Source organism: Alligator mississippiensis, chromosome 1 (assembly GCF_030867095.1).
Source record: "Alligator mississippiensis isolate rAllMis1 chromosome 1, rAllMis1, whole genome shotgun sequence".
NCBI classification, from domain to species: domain Eukaryota; kingdom Metazoa; phylum Chordata; order Crocodylia; family Alligatoridae; genus Alligator; species Alligator mississippiensis.
The window spans coordinates 268,544,464-268,561,126 of record NC_081824.1 but is presented as its reverse complement, the minus strand read 5'-3'; the positions used below and the strand labels follow the sequence as shown (position 1 = coordinate 268,561,126).

General features: G+C 43.1%; 1 protein-coding gene across 1 annotated transcript; it reads right to left on the bottom strand.

The window, feature by feature from the left end:
- Positions 1 to 9,833: 9,833 nt before the first annotated feature.
- Positions 9,834 to 11,975, bottom strand: GJA8 (gap junction protein alpha 8). Its single transcript, XM_006262279.4, has one exon. The coding sequence runs from the start codon at positions 11,971 to 11,973 to the stop codon at positions 10,810 to 10,812; it is 1,164 nt and encodes a 387-aa protein (XP_006262341.1). The 5' UTR covers positions 11,974 to 11,975; the 3' UTR covers positions 9,834 to 10,809.
- Positions 11,976 to 16,663: the final 4,688 nt, after the last annotated feature.

The window sequence follows — 16,663 nt, the reverse complement described above, 5'->3', positions numbered from 1 at the left end:
AGACTGACCCCACAACAAGCACTCCCCTAGTGTCATCTCTCCAGGCAGGTACTTGCTTTGGTGGCCAGGGGGCTACTGCTACGTGAGGGAGTGAGAAGACCAGTGGTCTGCAATATGGGATCTGGGACTGAAACATGGGCGCTGGGAACATGAGTGGAGACAATAGCTCTACCAACGCATGACCCAAGCTCTCTAAAGCCCTAGAAGCCCTAGTGTTAGGAGTAAGGTTAGGAGTCCTGGCACCAAAACGCTCCCCCTGTCTACACAGCTCCTGCTCTTTGATTGCATTGTGGGTGCCTTCAGGGCTTGCAGTCTCACTAGAGAGATCCACCATCCCAAACTTTCTAGGACAGTCTAGAACTTCATGGCTGTGTCCCTAGAGAGTCCCTGGAGCAGTAGTTTTACCCTGATCTTGAAATATTTGATCTCAAAGCTTCCCTAGTGTTCCAGCAGTGCCAAGAAGAGTCTTTCCAAGGGAGTGCAGCCAAGGGGGGATCCAGAGGAGGCCCAGTGACAAAGCTGCACCACTTCCCTTGGGTTGAGGCAGGAGCCTCCCAGGACTTTTTTAAGTCCCTAAGCAGGTGAAAACCCCCCTCCCTTCCCCTTGGTGCTCAGAGGCATATCCTCTCCCCTACTGCTCCCTGCCTGCCCCCTCCCCTACCTGTCGCTCCTGCTGTCCTGGGGGTGGGGGAAGCTCCAGAGCCACTTCCGCCTGCCCCAGCTGGGCCTGCACAGGGGCTGAGATGAACTGGAGACAGAGACAGATGTTACCCCTAGAAATGTCCCTATTTTCTAAAGTAAAATTTTAGCATCTAAAAATGTAACCAAGACAACAGTCCAGAGTACAGAGGCAGGGTTGGTTCTTCCCCCAAACAAATCAGGTTGCTCCTTTTCAGAAGAATTAAATTTCTGGCCCTTACAGAAATATCCTCTGAGTGGCCCACACATCATCCTACATAGACAGACCACATTTCCTACAGCAGCAAGGAATCATTTGCCACAGAAAAGCCCCTTCATTGCATGGATTGGGCATGTCTAAAAGATGTAGAGTGCCCATTGGAGAGGTGAATTTGGCCCCTGAAGCCCTGCAATAATAGCATAGTGGGGAATGAACTAAAAGGAAAGTCAGAGTTCAACCATAGTATTTCCTGGATCTTGTCAGCTTGTGATCCATCCCTCAACATTACAGTCAGGTGCTTGTTTGAATTTAATAGTATTTTATGTTTACTTATTTCTCAAAAAATATCTGCAACCCTTGCTAGACCCAGCCATCTATATTTGGAAATTGTAAATGTGTGTTAAAAAAAGAAGCAAGCATGGTAGTTTTAATTCAGTAAAGCACAGGAGCACTGACTGTTTGAAAATCAGGGACCTTTATTAATTACAACTCATTTCACTAAGAATATGATTCTCCATTTGGTTCTGTTGAATCACCAGGTTGGTCCCAAAGTCTCTTTCAATCTTTTGGGCTTCACTTTCATCACCAATCTTCTTGCTTTGATGTTTGTTACCTTGCTGATAGCATTGTGAAGAAGAAAAACATCACCTCTAACAGAGAAAAGAATTCAAGGAATAGAGTACTACAGAAGGATCTGGGGCCTTTCTCATAACTGCAGCTACTGCTGTCTGCTGTCATAACACTGAGGTCTGACTTCTCCAATTCCTTCTTCCTGTATCTACTTCTACTTAAAAGCTGATTCCAATTAAAGCCATGGGGATTGTTAGGTTTTAGTTGTGTTTTTGGGGGGGGGTTGGTTTGGTTTGGTTTGGTTTGGTTTGGTTTGGTTTGGGGCTGGATTTTTTTGTAAAAGTATTTTTAATAGTGGTTTTAATATAGGAGAATAACTCCAGGCAGAATTCACCATTAAAACATTCTACTTTTGTGCCTGTTTAAAAAAAAATCCTTGAAGTGTTTCTCCTTAATTGGAAATGACTGATCCCTGAGCAATGAAAAATACACACAGGGAACAAAACACTTTATATCAAAAGGCCTCAGATTCATACCTTCCCCACAGGAGCAGTCCTGTCGTGAAGGCTAAAAGAGGGTAAAAGAATATGTGAGACTTATTCCATATTTCTATTACTTGTACCATGCCACTGATATTCATGGTACTTCACAGTTATGTAACAAGACAAATTCTCAGCTCTGAGGGGCTTACACTCTCAGGTTGCAAACACATGACACACTTATTTTGGAGTAATTTGACTCTACTCTGGAATAAAATTAGAGTGGACATATGGTACAAAGCCTTACACACCAGTGTAAGTTATTCCGCTCCAGGGTAAATTTGCTCCTTGGGAAGTGAGGAACAACTGTATATTAGTGTAAGTTATACTAGTGTACTTGTTGTATATCCACTCCCCTAGTCAAGTTCATCCAGGGATAGCTTTTGCTCAGTATCTAGCTCCATCAGCTAGTGGTCAGGAACTGCAATAACACCCACCGGAGGCTGCAAGCTTGTAGTGTGTCCACTCCTTAGCGTTCAATAAATTTACTACAGAGTAAAATAGGGGTGAATCACTCCATAGTAAATGTGTCATGTGTCCACACCTCCACAGGCAGAATGCAGACAAGGATGGCAGGAATGAAAAGGGAGCAACATAAAGGAAAAGAAATGGTGGAGTTATTTTTGGCATGTTCCCTATTAGGTTCCATGTTTTACAGATAAAAAAAATAAAGATTGTGGGGGGTTTTTTTGATCAGTTTGTAATGGGAGATAACTTAAAGGACCTGACAGAAAAGCAGGAAGCTTACTGAGAGAAAGCTAACCCAAAGACATGTGCACTGCTGAAGATAATGGGAGATTTGCTACTGAGTCAGTGAGTATGTGATCAAAGCGTAAATGTACAGCCACGTTTTTCAGATAAGGTTACTTAAAGTTAGACAATTATGTCCCTATTTAGGTGCCTTCAGACATGGACTTAGTCCTCAGAGATGCTGATCACCCACATACCCTATTAATTTTGAGAATTTTGGATGCTTGGACCACTGTACATAAATATAGGCCTAAGCGGCCAAATGTATACATATTGGCTACACTGTAGATAAAAAAAAGATGGTGATAGACTCTTCTGAGTCTACATATAGCCATTCATTCTTCTCCAAGCAAGGAGTTAACCCATTTTGGGAACCTAAACCTTTCTTGGACACTTGGCATCTGAGACTACTGAGTAACTGCATAAGGTCATTTCAGAAAAGATCCTGTGGAAGTCCAAAAAGAACCAAATTAATCATCAGTTGCTGCAAAATGAGACACTCATAGGAGAGCCGTAACTAGGCTGCTTTGTTACAAGCACTAGAAGGCCACCAGCTCCATCTCTACAGGTGTTATTAGATGGATGACAGAAAAATTATCTGAAAATGTTGAGGGAAGAAAAAATGATAAATAAGCAAGAATAGCTCTTTATGGAAACACTACACAGCTATAAATCACCCGTGATAGTTGGTGCTTCTTTCCTAGAGGTGGCAATATTCTTACCTTAGCATTGGTTTTCCTTGACTATTATTCTTGGTTTTAAAATCTAAATAACTAAAGGTTACATAGAAAAAGAACTGGTGCAGTGGTAATTCACTGGTTCAGCATGTTCCATATGCCCTCTTTTGGCTGGACTACCGCAAGAATAAGAGCCCCTTACTGTTACCAAATAAAGTAACGGAAAGCTGAAGAACTGAAGACTCAGGTGTTTAACACAAAGGCTCCTGTTTCTGTCCCTGCTGATGCTCCCTGGTGTGGGGACTGTTACACAATTTGGGGAAAGGTGGTAGGTCACCATCAACACAAAGCAGGAAAACAGCAGAATGGACAACCTTGTGAATGCTGTCGTCATACAGAGTGTCTGCGAGGTGAGTGTTTGGAAACAGCAGGTATGTTTGCAGGGTTTTCCAGGACATAGTAATGATATCCAGGGTTAGCTGGCAGTTGGCCAGTCATATCCTTATCCAGCTCTTCCCGGGATCAGAATCTTTAAAGCTGGGAAGAATCAGAGATTACGTTGATGTCCAAACTCTTCTGAATGCAGTTGGTGCAGACTTAGTGAGGATATGCAGCTCAGTTCTCATCAGCAGTGGTTAGTTATGGACTCACATCAGATAAGCATCCAGAATATGTAGCCTTGTCCAAACTTATCTTTGCATCATGGTTGTAGTACATACTCTCAGCAGCTAGGCTTGAATCACTTTGAGAACTGCTCTGCTTTCACTAGTTCCATTTCTCATCTTTGCAAAAATCAAGGAGGCCACAGTGTAGCACATCCAGATTTAAAAAAATAATAATAATTTCTGAAGTCTGTCAGACCTCAAAAATATTGGGTTAGGTATGATCCACAAGTGATAAGAAAGCTCATGTTGGTTTGCCCTTTCCTACTTTGCACCTGTAACCTGACATTCAGCTGGTGAATTTAATTGCAACGCAATCTCAGTCCTCCCTGGCATCTTGATGCTCACCAGGTGAGCTGCTCTGGATCCTGACACCTATCTGATGAACAAATGTATATGACCCACAGTGCTTGCCTGTGACCTGATATCTGCTGGGTAGCTACCTACAATCTGATGCATCTGTATTCTTCCTTGTAACCTGCTGTTCATTTTACTATCCATTCGCCTTCAGTCTGGCACTCCCTTGAGCTGCAGAGAGACACTGTAGAAAAGCAGCCTTCAGAAATCTTTTCTATGCTGTGTTTCCATAGGCTAGTAATAGTCTCCATGCCATACATTTTGACAGTACAGATTTGCAAACCTGCCATTAGCCATTCCATGAATTCCCAAAGCAATACAGCCTTTGCTTTTGTGCTAACCAGAAAATTACCTGTTTTCCTTTGCCTGTGCAATTCTGGACCTAACAAATATAAATGGTTACAAGTCAAAGTCAATTCTCCCACTCATGCTTTCTAAAATAACCCTGAAATCCTCTTTCTTTTCAGCTATACTTAACTGAGGGTCAGCATTATCCTTATTCTAAGGGGCTGAATTTCTAATAAAGCGGATGGTAAAACCCTATTTGCATTAGGGCTGAGATCTGTACATGGATTTAGATGCCAAGTCCCCAGTGAAGCTTATGGCAGCAGTATGTCTAATCCCTTCAGTCATTTTGAGTATCTCAGCCTTGAAGGATAACTATATCTTTGTAGCTGGTGAAGCTCATTTGATGCAGTTACACTAAATATGGTTCTGTTTGTGTGGCAGCTTTTTTCTCATGTTACAAGCATAGGTCAATGTATTCTCACACCAGTGTCTACCATGCTGCCTAACTGGGTTTGTACCAATGCATTCTGGGAAAAACTTGGGAAGCTTCAGCAATGGTGACTATACCTGGAACACATCAGACAATGCATTCTGGTATGTCCTACCACACAGAGAGCTGAGAGGAAAGAGGACTAATCCAAATTGTTCACACAACAACACACAATGACAAGTTTTGCCTATACTGCCAAAATAGGAGCATGCCAAACCAGTTACAGGAAGAGATTTATATGCCAGGGCAGGTCTGTGGCAATAACAAAACTCTATTAGCTGCCATCATCACAAAAAGAGTATTAACCACATATTGCGCAAACATACAACCTAACCAGAGCCAAGTTAGAAGCTCATAGTGTTAAACGGGGACTAAGAAAAGGTAGTTCCATTCATTTTGTGGTGAAAATTGGTTCCAGTACCTGGATGGCTCCCCTGATATGCACCATTCATCTTCCTCCCCCCAGATCAGGAGTTTTGCTGCTACACACTGTTTTACTATGCCCAGCACCCTGGTTTCAGAAGAAGAGTTTAATCTATTTCTCCTGGATGTCCCTGCCTTTATAAAACAAAACTGAGCTCAGGCGGGGATTACTCTGTTGTGAGCCTGAAAAGCTGCTTTATACACAAACAGCAAACTGACATGTTTTCAGCATCGTGTAGCATGGCAGCTTTTTTAACATGAAACTGCATCGTCAGGAAATTAATGAGTATCGATAAAGACCAGGCTCTCCTCACTCAGGAAGCAGATTTCATGCTTCTGTAGACTTGAACTACAGACCCTTCCCAACCAATCTCCCCACTGACACTGAAGAACTGATCTGCTCATCTCAAGCTTAAGAGAAAGTATTAAGTCCTATCTCACTTACTGGAAATATTCATACAACAGAATATTTGTTGCAGATGCATATGTGGATGGCAGGGTTTTTTCCATCTTCCATAAATGATAATGCAGTTTTCCTTTAGGACTGCAACCTGCTGGATGCTTGCTTGGATCTGATTCAAACTGGGATTTAGTAGCACCAGCGATTGATATCACTGGGTTGGATCCTCAGCTGCTCCACTGAAGTTGTTAGAACTACACCAGTTTGTAGTAGCTGAAGATTTGGCTTGCCCAAGTTAACTGGGGTTCTGAAACCCACAGGCACACTACATCACTGACACCCACAGTACAATGTGGTGTTCTGTTCTGAATCTATTTCGCTTCTGGCCACAGCATCCTATTCTAACCAACCCAGAAGTTTTCTCATTGAATAGCAATGATACTGTGCATTTGGATAGTGCTTTCATCATATGATCCCTACACACTTTACAACAGAATTAGTGAAGCCTCACAACAACCCTGTGAGGTAGGTAGAAATTCCTATGCCCATTTTACAGATGGAAAAACAGAGACACAGGGAGATTTAGTGATTTCTCACCGCAAGTCAGTAGCAGAGTTGGAAATATAGCTAGGACTTTTATCCATGGTCCACTGCACTAGACACTGGAGAATACCAACTCCTTTGTCCTATTATAAGTCAAGACACTGCCTCCCTCTTCTACACCCACCTACTTTAGTGAACTTGACATTTGCAACCTATACTTCTTGCAAAAAACCATACAATTAGTCAGTAATTCCTTTGTAAGGAGAAGCAGGGGAGATTCCTAATCCCTTCCCCCTTAATTTATTTTTACAAGTTTGAAAAGTAACTTGTCCACTGTCACTCAGTGAATTAATGGCAGAGGTGAGGATAGAAATCAAGAGACCTGACTCCCAGTCACTTGTTCTGACTGCTAGGAACACTGTCTCTAATACATCATACATACTTGGAAATTACAATCTTTAAGAAATGCAATAGGGCAGTCTGAAGTTGGCTTGAGAAACCACACAAGCAGTTGGTTGGATGCCACAGGAAGAACAGTGTGGTTTATCATTGTACTATGGAAACTCATATGGAGAAAACTTAGTGGGGTACCATGAGCACCATGTCATGGCAGCCATGTCATGGGCTCACAATATGCCACAAATACACTTCACAGTGGATTTTGTCCACACATTACAGCAAAAAGTGATATATTCCACACCTTGGATCCAGAAGCTGGATTGAGTTGACAGCCAGATTCTGGACTCTGGGGTGCCTATAGACGTACTCGCTCCTGTTCTAATTACAACGCATTAGAGCAGACTCAATTAATTCAGTCTGCTGCATTCTAATTAGAACGCTCCAGTATCCCCTCGTGGTCACATATATTAAGCCCCCACGCATTTCAAAATGGCTATGGGGGTGCTTTAGCTAAACCTCGTCAAATGACATTTAGATAAAGCATCCTGCAGCCATTTTGATGTACGTGAGGGCTTAATACACATGATGGTGAGCTGTTTTAATTAGAGTGGCTGTCTGGAAACTGCTCTAATTAAAACACCTCCTGCCCACCCCCGAGCACATGTATAAACAGCCTGGTATGTTGGTGTGAAACCCACAATGATTTTGATAGTTGTGCTGTATGTACAGCAAAGACCAGAAATCAGCCCTAAAACATCTCAGATCAATAATAAGGTGGACAGTTATTTATATCCTTTCCAGTATCAAGCCATTAGAAGTATAAAATTAGACCTCATTAGGCCAGGCACCCAATCAGTCCACTATTCTGATATCTGGCAGCGCCAGATGCCTTGGGGAAAGGTGAAAGAAACCCCGTAATAAATACTTATTGACTTTCCTACCCACAGGGGAAGTGAGTTTCTTATTCCCTCTCAGTTAGTGGGTTCGCTTATGTCAGGAAACAGGAAGTCTTACATCCCTGCTTTAATAAAAAAAAGCATCAGAGCCTTTCAGATGGAACTGTGTATGTTCATACTATTCATGTGAAAGTTCAATCCCATTCTGAATTCTAGCAAAGTCTTGGCCCTAGTGGAGTCACATGGCAATGCTCCGCTCAGCCAGAAAAAAAGTGCTCTGCTCAGTTTCCTGTTTGTTGCTTTTTATTTTCATTGAATGCTCTTTTGTTCACGAATCATGAAATCAGGTAGGTGAATGGGAGCATCCAAATGATTTTTATCATATCAACCTTTACACTGCTCCATCATATTCCCCCTCTAAATTAAGCTCTCTCAACCTTAATAATCTTGCCTCAGATGGAAATCTCTCCCTGCCTCTGATGATCTCTGTCAGGAGAACAAAGGTTGGAAGCTCAGGCTGAAATTTTGGGAAACACAATCCCGAGAGGAGCAAAATAATTAATATTTAAAAATACATGGCACTGTTAAAGCATTAAGGAATTCTGACACAACATACACACTTTCTAGCGACCTATAGTAACCGCATCAACCATTAATAAAGTACAGCCACATCTGGGGTCGAATGCAGGCACCAGAGAACACGGCACAGGAATTCTACAAAAGAGTTTGAGACCGTGAGAAACAAAAAACATAGTATCCAACTAAAACTACTGGGGGGATTTAGTGCAGGAGAACAGAATACAGTTCACTGCATTGGAATTTAGCTAGGACATCAGGCCTGAGAGCTCGATCCAAAGCCCATTGGAGTGAATAAAAAGGGTTCTCACTGACTTCAATGGCTTTTGAGTCAGGTTTTTACAGCCCTGATCCTATGAAAGATTCCATAGGGCCTTTTTTGGCCAGCGGCAGGCTGAATTCTATGTCTCATACTAAAGAATTTTTTTGAGCTGGATTATATCCCACACGTGAAACAATGCAAATTGCCTACTGCAGAACAGAAAGAATTTGCTGAGTTGTTAGGGGCTGAGGTCTGAAAAGCAGAATGGATGAAAGTGCATACCTGCACTTTTTTTGGCATCGGGCTCAGTCTTTAGGGGAAAAATTGGTTAACTTCAAACTTGTGAACATGTCACAGTTCTGTCCCATCCAAGAGACACCATAGTGGCCCCCAAATTATCAATCCATAGATATTCTAAGCATTAGCAAGTGTGTACTGAGAAAGCAGTTGCTTGCTTTTCCTTTTTTAAGGGTAAAAAACAGACTCTGTTGGAGGTCTGTGGCATTTCTTTGGACCTGCTGGCACAGATATTTTTCTAATCCTGGCAGTGAACAGACATACTGATATTCCATTTTGAAAGAGTGGGGAACATACTGCTCAGAAGTGTAAATTAGCTGAACCAATGCAATTGCTTTGCCTTTCCACTCCTATACCAATATGAACAGGTTTAATGTTACATTGGTTTAGCTCCATTTATACCTGTATAGGAGTGGGTGTATGAAACAGTTACATCAGTTGAATGTGACCTCTGATAAATTGGTACAATTGCAAACTGGTATTGCTGTTTAGTCTGTCCACAACCAGTGATTCTTTGAAAGGCCTTGTTTTCTTCATTAGTGGCAGCTGCACTCCGCAGCTAAACAGATTGTTGAAAACCTCCTGCAAAGCAAGTGTCATATCAGGCAACCAACACAGCAGCATGTCTAAAGACTGTTGTTACATAATTAAACAAGAGGTCTGATTTTCAAAACTTGGCACCAAAATCAGGACCATCAATTTTACTTTTGGGTGGTTAAACAATCACTTGGCCACCTAAACCCACATTTTAGGCTCCTAAATGTCTATCAATGCATCCAGGAGTCTGTCTCTGAGATTTGCTGAGTGCCCATAACCCTCTGGGAGTTGCAGGAACTAAGCACTTTTCAGGATCAAGCCACAAATGCAGGACTGGGTGTCTTACCTTTTGTGTCATGCTCTTTAAGCTGTGGTTGTTCATTTACTTTCAAAGGCCTTCACAGAACTCCTTTTCTGCATCAATTTCGAGACCTCGGGTCACAACACTAAACAACAAATACCACTTTAATTTATTCTTTTCTCCTATTTGATACAGACTTGTGGCCAGACAACTCTATTGGGAACAAATAACCCATTTGTAGGCCTCTATTAAATTCTAATAGGGAGCTAAACCTTTCTAGCCACCAATGTCACTTAAAGAACACAAATGCTTGTAGGTGCTGCTAGAAAGATCTTTTTAAGTAGCCCAAACTTGCACTCACAAAGAAATGAGGGGCATTTTTGACCTCTCTTCCCTTTTGTGGGACAATATTCTGATATCTTAGTTTTATGATACTGAACCCAGGATCCATTTCTGAGAATTAAACAGGTACAATTATACGCCAGCAGTGAAGGGAAGGCCAAGGTCAGTAGGCCACTTGCTTAAACAAAATAAGGAACACAGAAAGAGAGCTGTGGATTGAGCTACTACAGTATTTAGCTAAAGAGACAGGCTCCCCACATCCTCGTGAAATGTGGGACACAACTCTCGGCAAGTACGCTGACAATGGAGACATTTTGCTTTTCCTCTTATTTGGGGTTTTAAAACGCTTCAGTGCCATGCATAGTAAAGCTACTGTAGGTAGCAAGCTGGGACTTACATGACAAGTAGGACACAGTTACCATGACAGCACCTTTCCAATTGAGAGTCTCAATAGGAAATAATTTTCAAGTGACCATTTTAGGACTTTGCTTAAAAACATTCAAGGACTTGGGGATTTCTTTCTTTTTTGTTTTGTTTCGGGGAGTGGTTTTTGTTCTCTTTTTTTTCTTGTTTTTGGCAGTTGTTTCGCACAGCCCACACCCTCATACAGTCAAATCATCTGACCTGGCCCGGCTGCTGGCTTTACTAAGCCTGCTGAGGGGTCTCATATCAGCTGCCAGTTCAGCAGGTGCTGACGGCTCCCGCTCTTCCAACCCCTTCACCTCTCCTTGCCCATCTCTTTTCAGCATCTCTTTTTCCTCTTCTTGCTCACCTCCTGCTTCCCTGCTGTCTTCCTGCTCTTTTGTTTGGGCATAGGATGGTAACCGCTCATCAAAGGCCCTGGATAGTTCTTCTAGAGGCCCCATACCAATCTTCTCGTTGAAGTCATTGAAGGAGGATGGAAGGTGGCTAGCTTCAATCCCCACTTCGGTTAGGGGGAAATAGTGGGACACTGGCTTTTCCTCCTCCAGCAGCTTGTAGCCCTTGACCTTCTGAATGGAAGTCACTGCGAGGGAATGTAGGGGTTTGTCTGAGATCTCCCCCAGTGGTGGCTCCTCTGGCTTCCAGAAAGCCAGCTGCACCCTTTTCATGAGCAAATGACTGATCTCCACGAGGTTGAGGAAGAGAGATAATGAGGCCACCGCCAGCATAAACATAATGAAGACTGTCTTCTCAGTGGGTCTGGATACAAAGCAGTCCACAAGGTTGGGACAGGGCCACCGGCCACAGCGGTAGAGGGGCAGAATTCGGAACCCATACAGGAAGTACTGGCCTACAATGAACCCAACCTCAAAGAGGGTTTTGAAAATGATGTGGCAGACATAGGTTCTCAATAACGTTCCTTCCAGTGGGAACTTCTTGCCCCCCCTCATTTGGACTGGAGCTAAGTTCAGCCTCTCGTTCTCCACCTCACCTAGCCGACGTCTCTCAGCTTCCTCCCTCTCTTTCTTCTTCTCCTTCATTCGTGCATGATGCACAGCGTGCCCAAAGTACACGAGTGAAGGTGTGGAGACAAAGATGATCTGAAGGACCCAGAGACGGATGTGGGAAATGGGGAAGGCTTCATCATAACAGACATTCTCACAACCGGGCTGTTGGGTGTTGCACACAAAGTCTGACTGTTCATCTCCCCAGACTAATTCGGCAGCTGTTCCCAGGATCAGGATTCGAAAGATGAAGAGTACTGTGAGCCAAACCCTCCCAATGACGGTGGATTGCTCATTCACCTGTTCTAAAATGTTCCCCAAGAAGCTCCAGTCACCCATCTCCTCCTGTCTAAGGGAAGAGAAAGTAAAGAGAATGACCATAAATTTTATTAAATCAAAATCAATTGGGGGATTTACCTCCTGAGATCTAATGTGCTGATGATACCTTTAAGTTACATGTATTTCCCCAGTATAGACTGTTTCAAGAAAATATGTTTTTGCCCATTTATTAGACATTCATTAAATGGGGGTGGACTGAGAAGCCAGGGAAATCTCCTCACTATACTTTTTCTTCCTTGGCTGTAAATGCTCAATAACTTCTCAGCTATGTATAGTTGACCCTAGCTGAGAACGCATTTCTGTTGGTCTTTGCATGATCAATTGTATGTACATGAATACCATTTAATGCTGTATATAAATACGTGATAGTAATGAGATATAAAGGCTTGATCAGCCCGGGATTTGGGAAGACTTCACTGTTTGCTAATGGTAAGAGTACAAGGGAATCAAACAGGTCCTCTCAAATTAGTGTCCCTATCATTTTAAGTTATATGCATCTTGAATTCTGTACAGACTACACCAGTAACATCAAATATATTTAGACATCTATGAAACTGCTTTTTAAAATAGTAGTGGGACAATTTTTTGCATCCTTCTAAAAGCTTCGGTCACCCTGGTTTAAGTTCAGAGCCATAGAAGTGAGTCAAGGCAGTATATTTCTATGTAAAAAAAAGTCACAGCTTGACTCAGGTTCCTCCAGTCAGTGCTGTGTACACTTGCTGGGAAGCCAGAATATCCCTTTTTCAGTGCTTCCATTTATCGCCCTGCAGGCATGAATTTTAAAGCTGTGACATATTCACGTACGAATCCAGCTCAGCCTAGGCTTCTTACAAAAAAATCCCAGGGAGATTGATTAATTGAAGATTGTGAGTTAGGCAGTAGAAGATGCCTCAGAAGTTTATTGATCACATTTATCACATGGATACCATCTCCACACTAGTGAACAGATTGAGGGGAGGCAGAAATATAGATAGCTTAGACTCCTCTGTACTCCAGGAATTTCACAAATGTTAAATGAAGTACATTGCCATAACAGTTTGGAGTCACTACCCTGGTCTTTGTACTAAATGGACATTTTAGTCTACATCTTTATGTTAAAAACTAGGCAATGTGATATAGTTCTCCAGTTAACACACACACCCTCACGTCCCATGTAGCAGATAGGTAAACTGCAGGGTCAGGTCACAGATAATGAAAATATCATAGCAAATTGCTACTTTTCTAGCTATTATAGTCATATAGAGAAGCATGCAAGGGCTCATGTTAACAAATAAAATGGAAGATTGGCTAAACTCATTTAAATACTCATTTTCGAGAAATTCACATATATTTACTGATTAGCAAACCAAATAGTTACCCATCACAACAACACAATAAAAATAACTACCTTATACACATAATGTAAACAAAATTCCCCATTCACTGTAGTGAACATAATCCCTGTAATTCTGTGTAATTATCTAATAGTGATGCCCTTTAACCACATCAACTTCAGCTGGGACAAGTGACACCTTTACACATGATAAATCTTCTTATTTTATAAGCAGCTCAGTGTAACAGAGAAAGAAAAACAGTTTCTGTCTAATTTCTTCTATAATCTTACTTGCATCCTGTAACAGGGATAAACCTACTTGGGAACTTCTCTGAACTAGTCAGAGAGAAGTCTGCTTTGACCATCTCTTACTTAAAGTGGCTTTGTAAAAGAACTGGTTCTTATGATGTGGTATTTGCTCTTCTGAGCACAGACCTGCAGTCATCCATAAAAATTTGACTGTGCAAAGGATGAGAAAAATATATTGCAAGGAGCAACCCTGCATTGGCAGGAGGTGAACAATAGCACCAAATCTAACTTGTAGTATTCTACCAATGGCTCACCAAGTCCTCAACACCCAATAGGCTCCAGTGCAGTGGTCGGCAACGTTTTAGGGCAGAGTGCTGAAAACACCCACAGCCTCAATCTGTAAGATGTTGGCATGCCAAGACCAGACAGTGGGGGAGCTGCAAGGGGGCCAATCCTTATGGCAGCGCAGCCCCAGCCCGTTCCTCACCATCCGTCCTGAGGTGCGCATACCAAGCAAAATGCTTTTGCATGCCACACGCTGGCACCCATGCCAAGGGTTGCCTACCCCTGCTCCAGTGCATTCAATTTGGACTGTGACTTTTAAAGTCAATAATCCTAGGATGGGATTTTCAAAAGTGTCTGAGTGAAGGAGGTGCACAAGTCTGTCTGAAAATCTACGGTGCTCCTCCCTCACTTAGTTCCCTTTGAAAATCTCACCCTTATACTTCAAATGTCATGATCCGATCAAGATTAAAGTAAAAAAGAAAGCATATATAGGTGAAAGGCCATTGAGCAAACAACTTGCCACAGTGAAAGGCTCCACCGAAGAAATGTATCCCCCTTCTCTCTTGGCACTCTGCAGTGAAGAGTGAACTTTTGTCTCTCTTCTTCCCTACCCTAAAAGTCCCAACCGTGTCGCACGACTGAGCAGATATGACTGGATTGGCTCTGATAGGTGGATTTTAGTTGCCCTGCAATATTTAAGCTCTGAGCCAGACGGCTTTATGGAGTGAGTGACATTTAGTGACATGGAAAACAATAGAGGAAAAAGGGGGAGAGAGACAGAGAAGATGCATTGATCATGAAAGGGGAGGGAGCAAGAGGTAGGCAACAGGCAGTGAAATTTAGCACGTGCATAAAAGAGGTTTGCACAGTTAAGCAAGGGGTAAAGCATCCCCACTGGTCTGCTCTGGTTTGGTACAGGTATGCATCCACTTTTGCACACTATTCTGTTTAAATATCTTGGGACCATTGGTGAAGAAGTACCACCCTTCTTGTGATGACATATCTGATTAAATGAAAATGACCTCTCTCTCTTCACTACCATGTACCCAGCGTTGGCAATTGACTTCCAACACAAATGCCTAGAGCAAGGGTGGGCAAAATACAGCCCACGGGCTGGATCTAGCTCACCATCTGATTAGATCTGGCCCATGGAGGGCACCCGCCAATTGATTGGATCCAGCCTGTGGCTGCCCCCATGGCGCTTCTCATGGGTTTCCAGGCAGGGCTCCTCCCTGTGCAGCTCTTCCTGCCTCCAGCAGCTCCTTCTCCTCCTCCTGGCCCTGCTGCACTGCTCTGGGTGTGGGGGGCAAACTGCAGCTAGGTAGCTCCTTCCCCAACACACAGGCTTCCAGCCACCATCTACCTTTTCCACCCGCCCACCTAGCATGATAAGCAGCCACCTGCATATGGTTACCTGGCTGCAACTCCTCCCCCTCCCACCCAAAGGAGGAGGAGGAGCTGCTGGAAGTGTGGGGAGATGAGCAGGACCCAGGTGGCTGCAGCCGCACCAGGAGCAGTCTCTCTGGGCAGCTGTGCATGCTGGCCAGGCTGGAGGGCACAGGTGGGAGTGTGGCGCTGGCTGAACCAGGCATGGCTCAGCCCTATGTGGAGTGCCAGAGGGGCAGCAGTGGACCGCACTGTCTAGGCAAACTCTGCTGCATATGATCCCTGCTCCCCATCCCTTCCCCCACCCTGGGCAACTCCCAGGACCTAGCACACAGGCAGCCCCCTACACACACATGCACCCCCCCACACACACCCTTCACCCCCACACACCCACCCCACATCCCCCCACACACATACCACCACGCACATACCCCCAACACACACAATATGCAAGAGTAAGCCTATTTTGAGCTATTATGGTACTTAAAAATAAGTCAGGACAAAAATTATAGTTTTAAATAAAATTAAAATATGTTATAGTAGATGTTTGATTTGTAGTATATGTTTTGTTTGTTTTTTTATCTATAATTTGTTAAGATGATATCTTCTAAAAGATTTTGCGTGTGCAGCCCTCGACAGCTCACCAAAACTCATTAAGTGGCCCTCTGGCCAAAATAATTGCCCACCTCAGCCTAGAGGATGCTTTTGCTGATGCATCACAAAATGTTTTAGGACAGATTTTAAGTCGTTTGCAAACACATATAAAAAAAATACACAGAGGACTAGATCCTCAAGTGGTATCAATCAGCATAGGTCTACTGACATGAACAGATCAATACCAGTATACACTATCTGGGGTTCTGGTCCTCAGTGTATTCATATTTTTCAAACGACCCTTTCCTTCCAACACTACACCTAGAACAAGATAAATGAAAGTACTTTGTTAATGAATGCAATCAGATCCCAATAGGCCAGCAGACAGGAAGCCAATCACTGCAACCACTGGTATATTCAAGAGAGTCAAGGCCCCATAACCACTTACATGTCCATAAACAAAATTTAGCCCACTGTGAGCATGGCTAGAAATAGAAGTCAGAGAATGTCACTTCCAGTATTTCCATCTGAATGGCTTTGAACACTTCCTTGGTACAGAATGTTAAAGATGGCGGTATTTTAGGGCATAGAATTATGGGAAGCTGCCTTCACTATGCAGTGATACAGACACGGTGCTAATATGGTCCTCAGCAGCAGTTGATATGCAGCTTTCCTCTTTTATGGTGAATCCCTACCAACCCTCCCCCCCACCCTTGCCTCCCAGAACAGACAGTAGCTGGTGTGGAACCCTAAACCAGTATCTTGTCTTAGAAATGGAATCTTTAAGTAGATTTTTGGTCTCACTGCATGCTTTCAAGGTTATAGGGTGGCAAAAGAGAGTAAAGTGAGAGCCCATCAACCCTC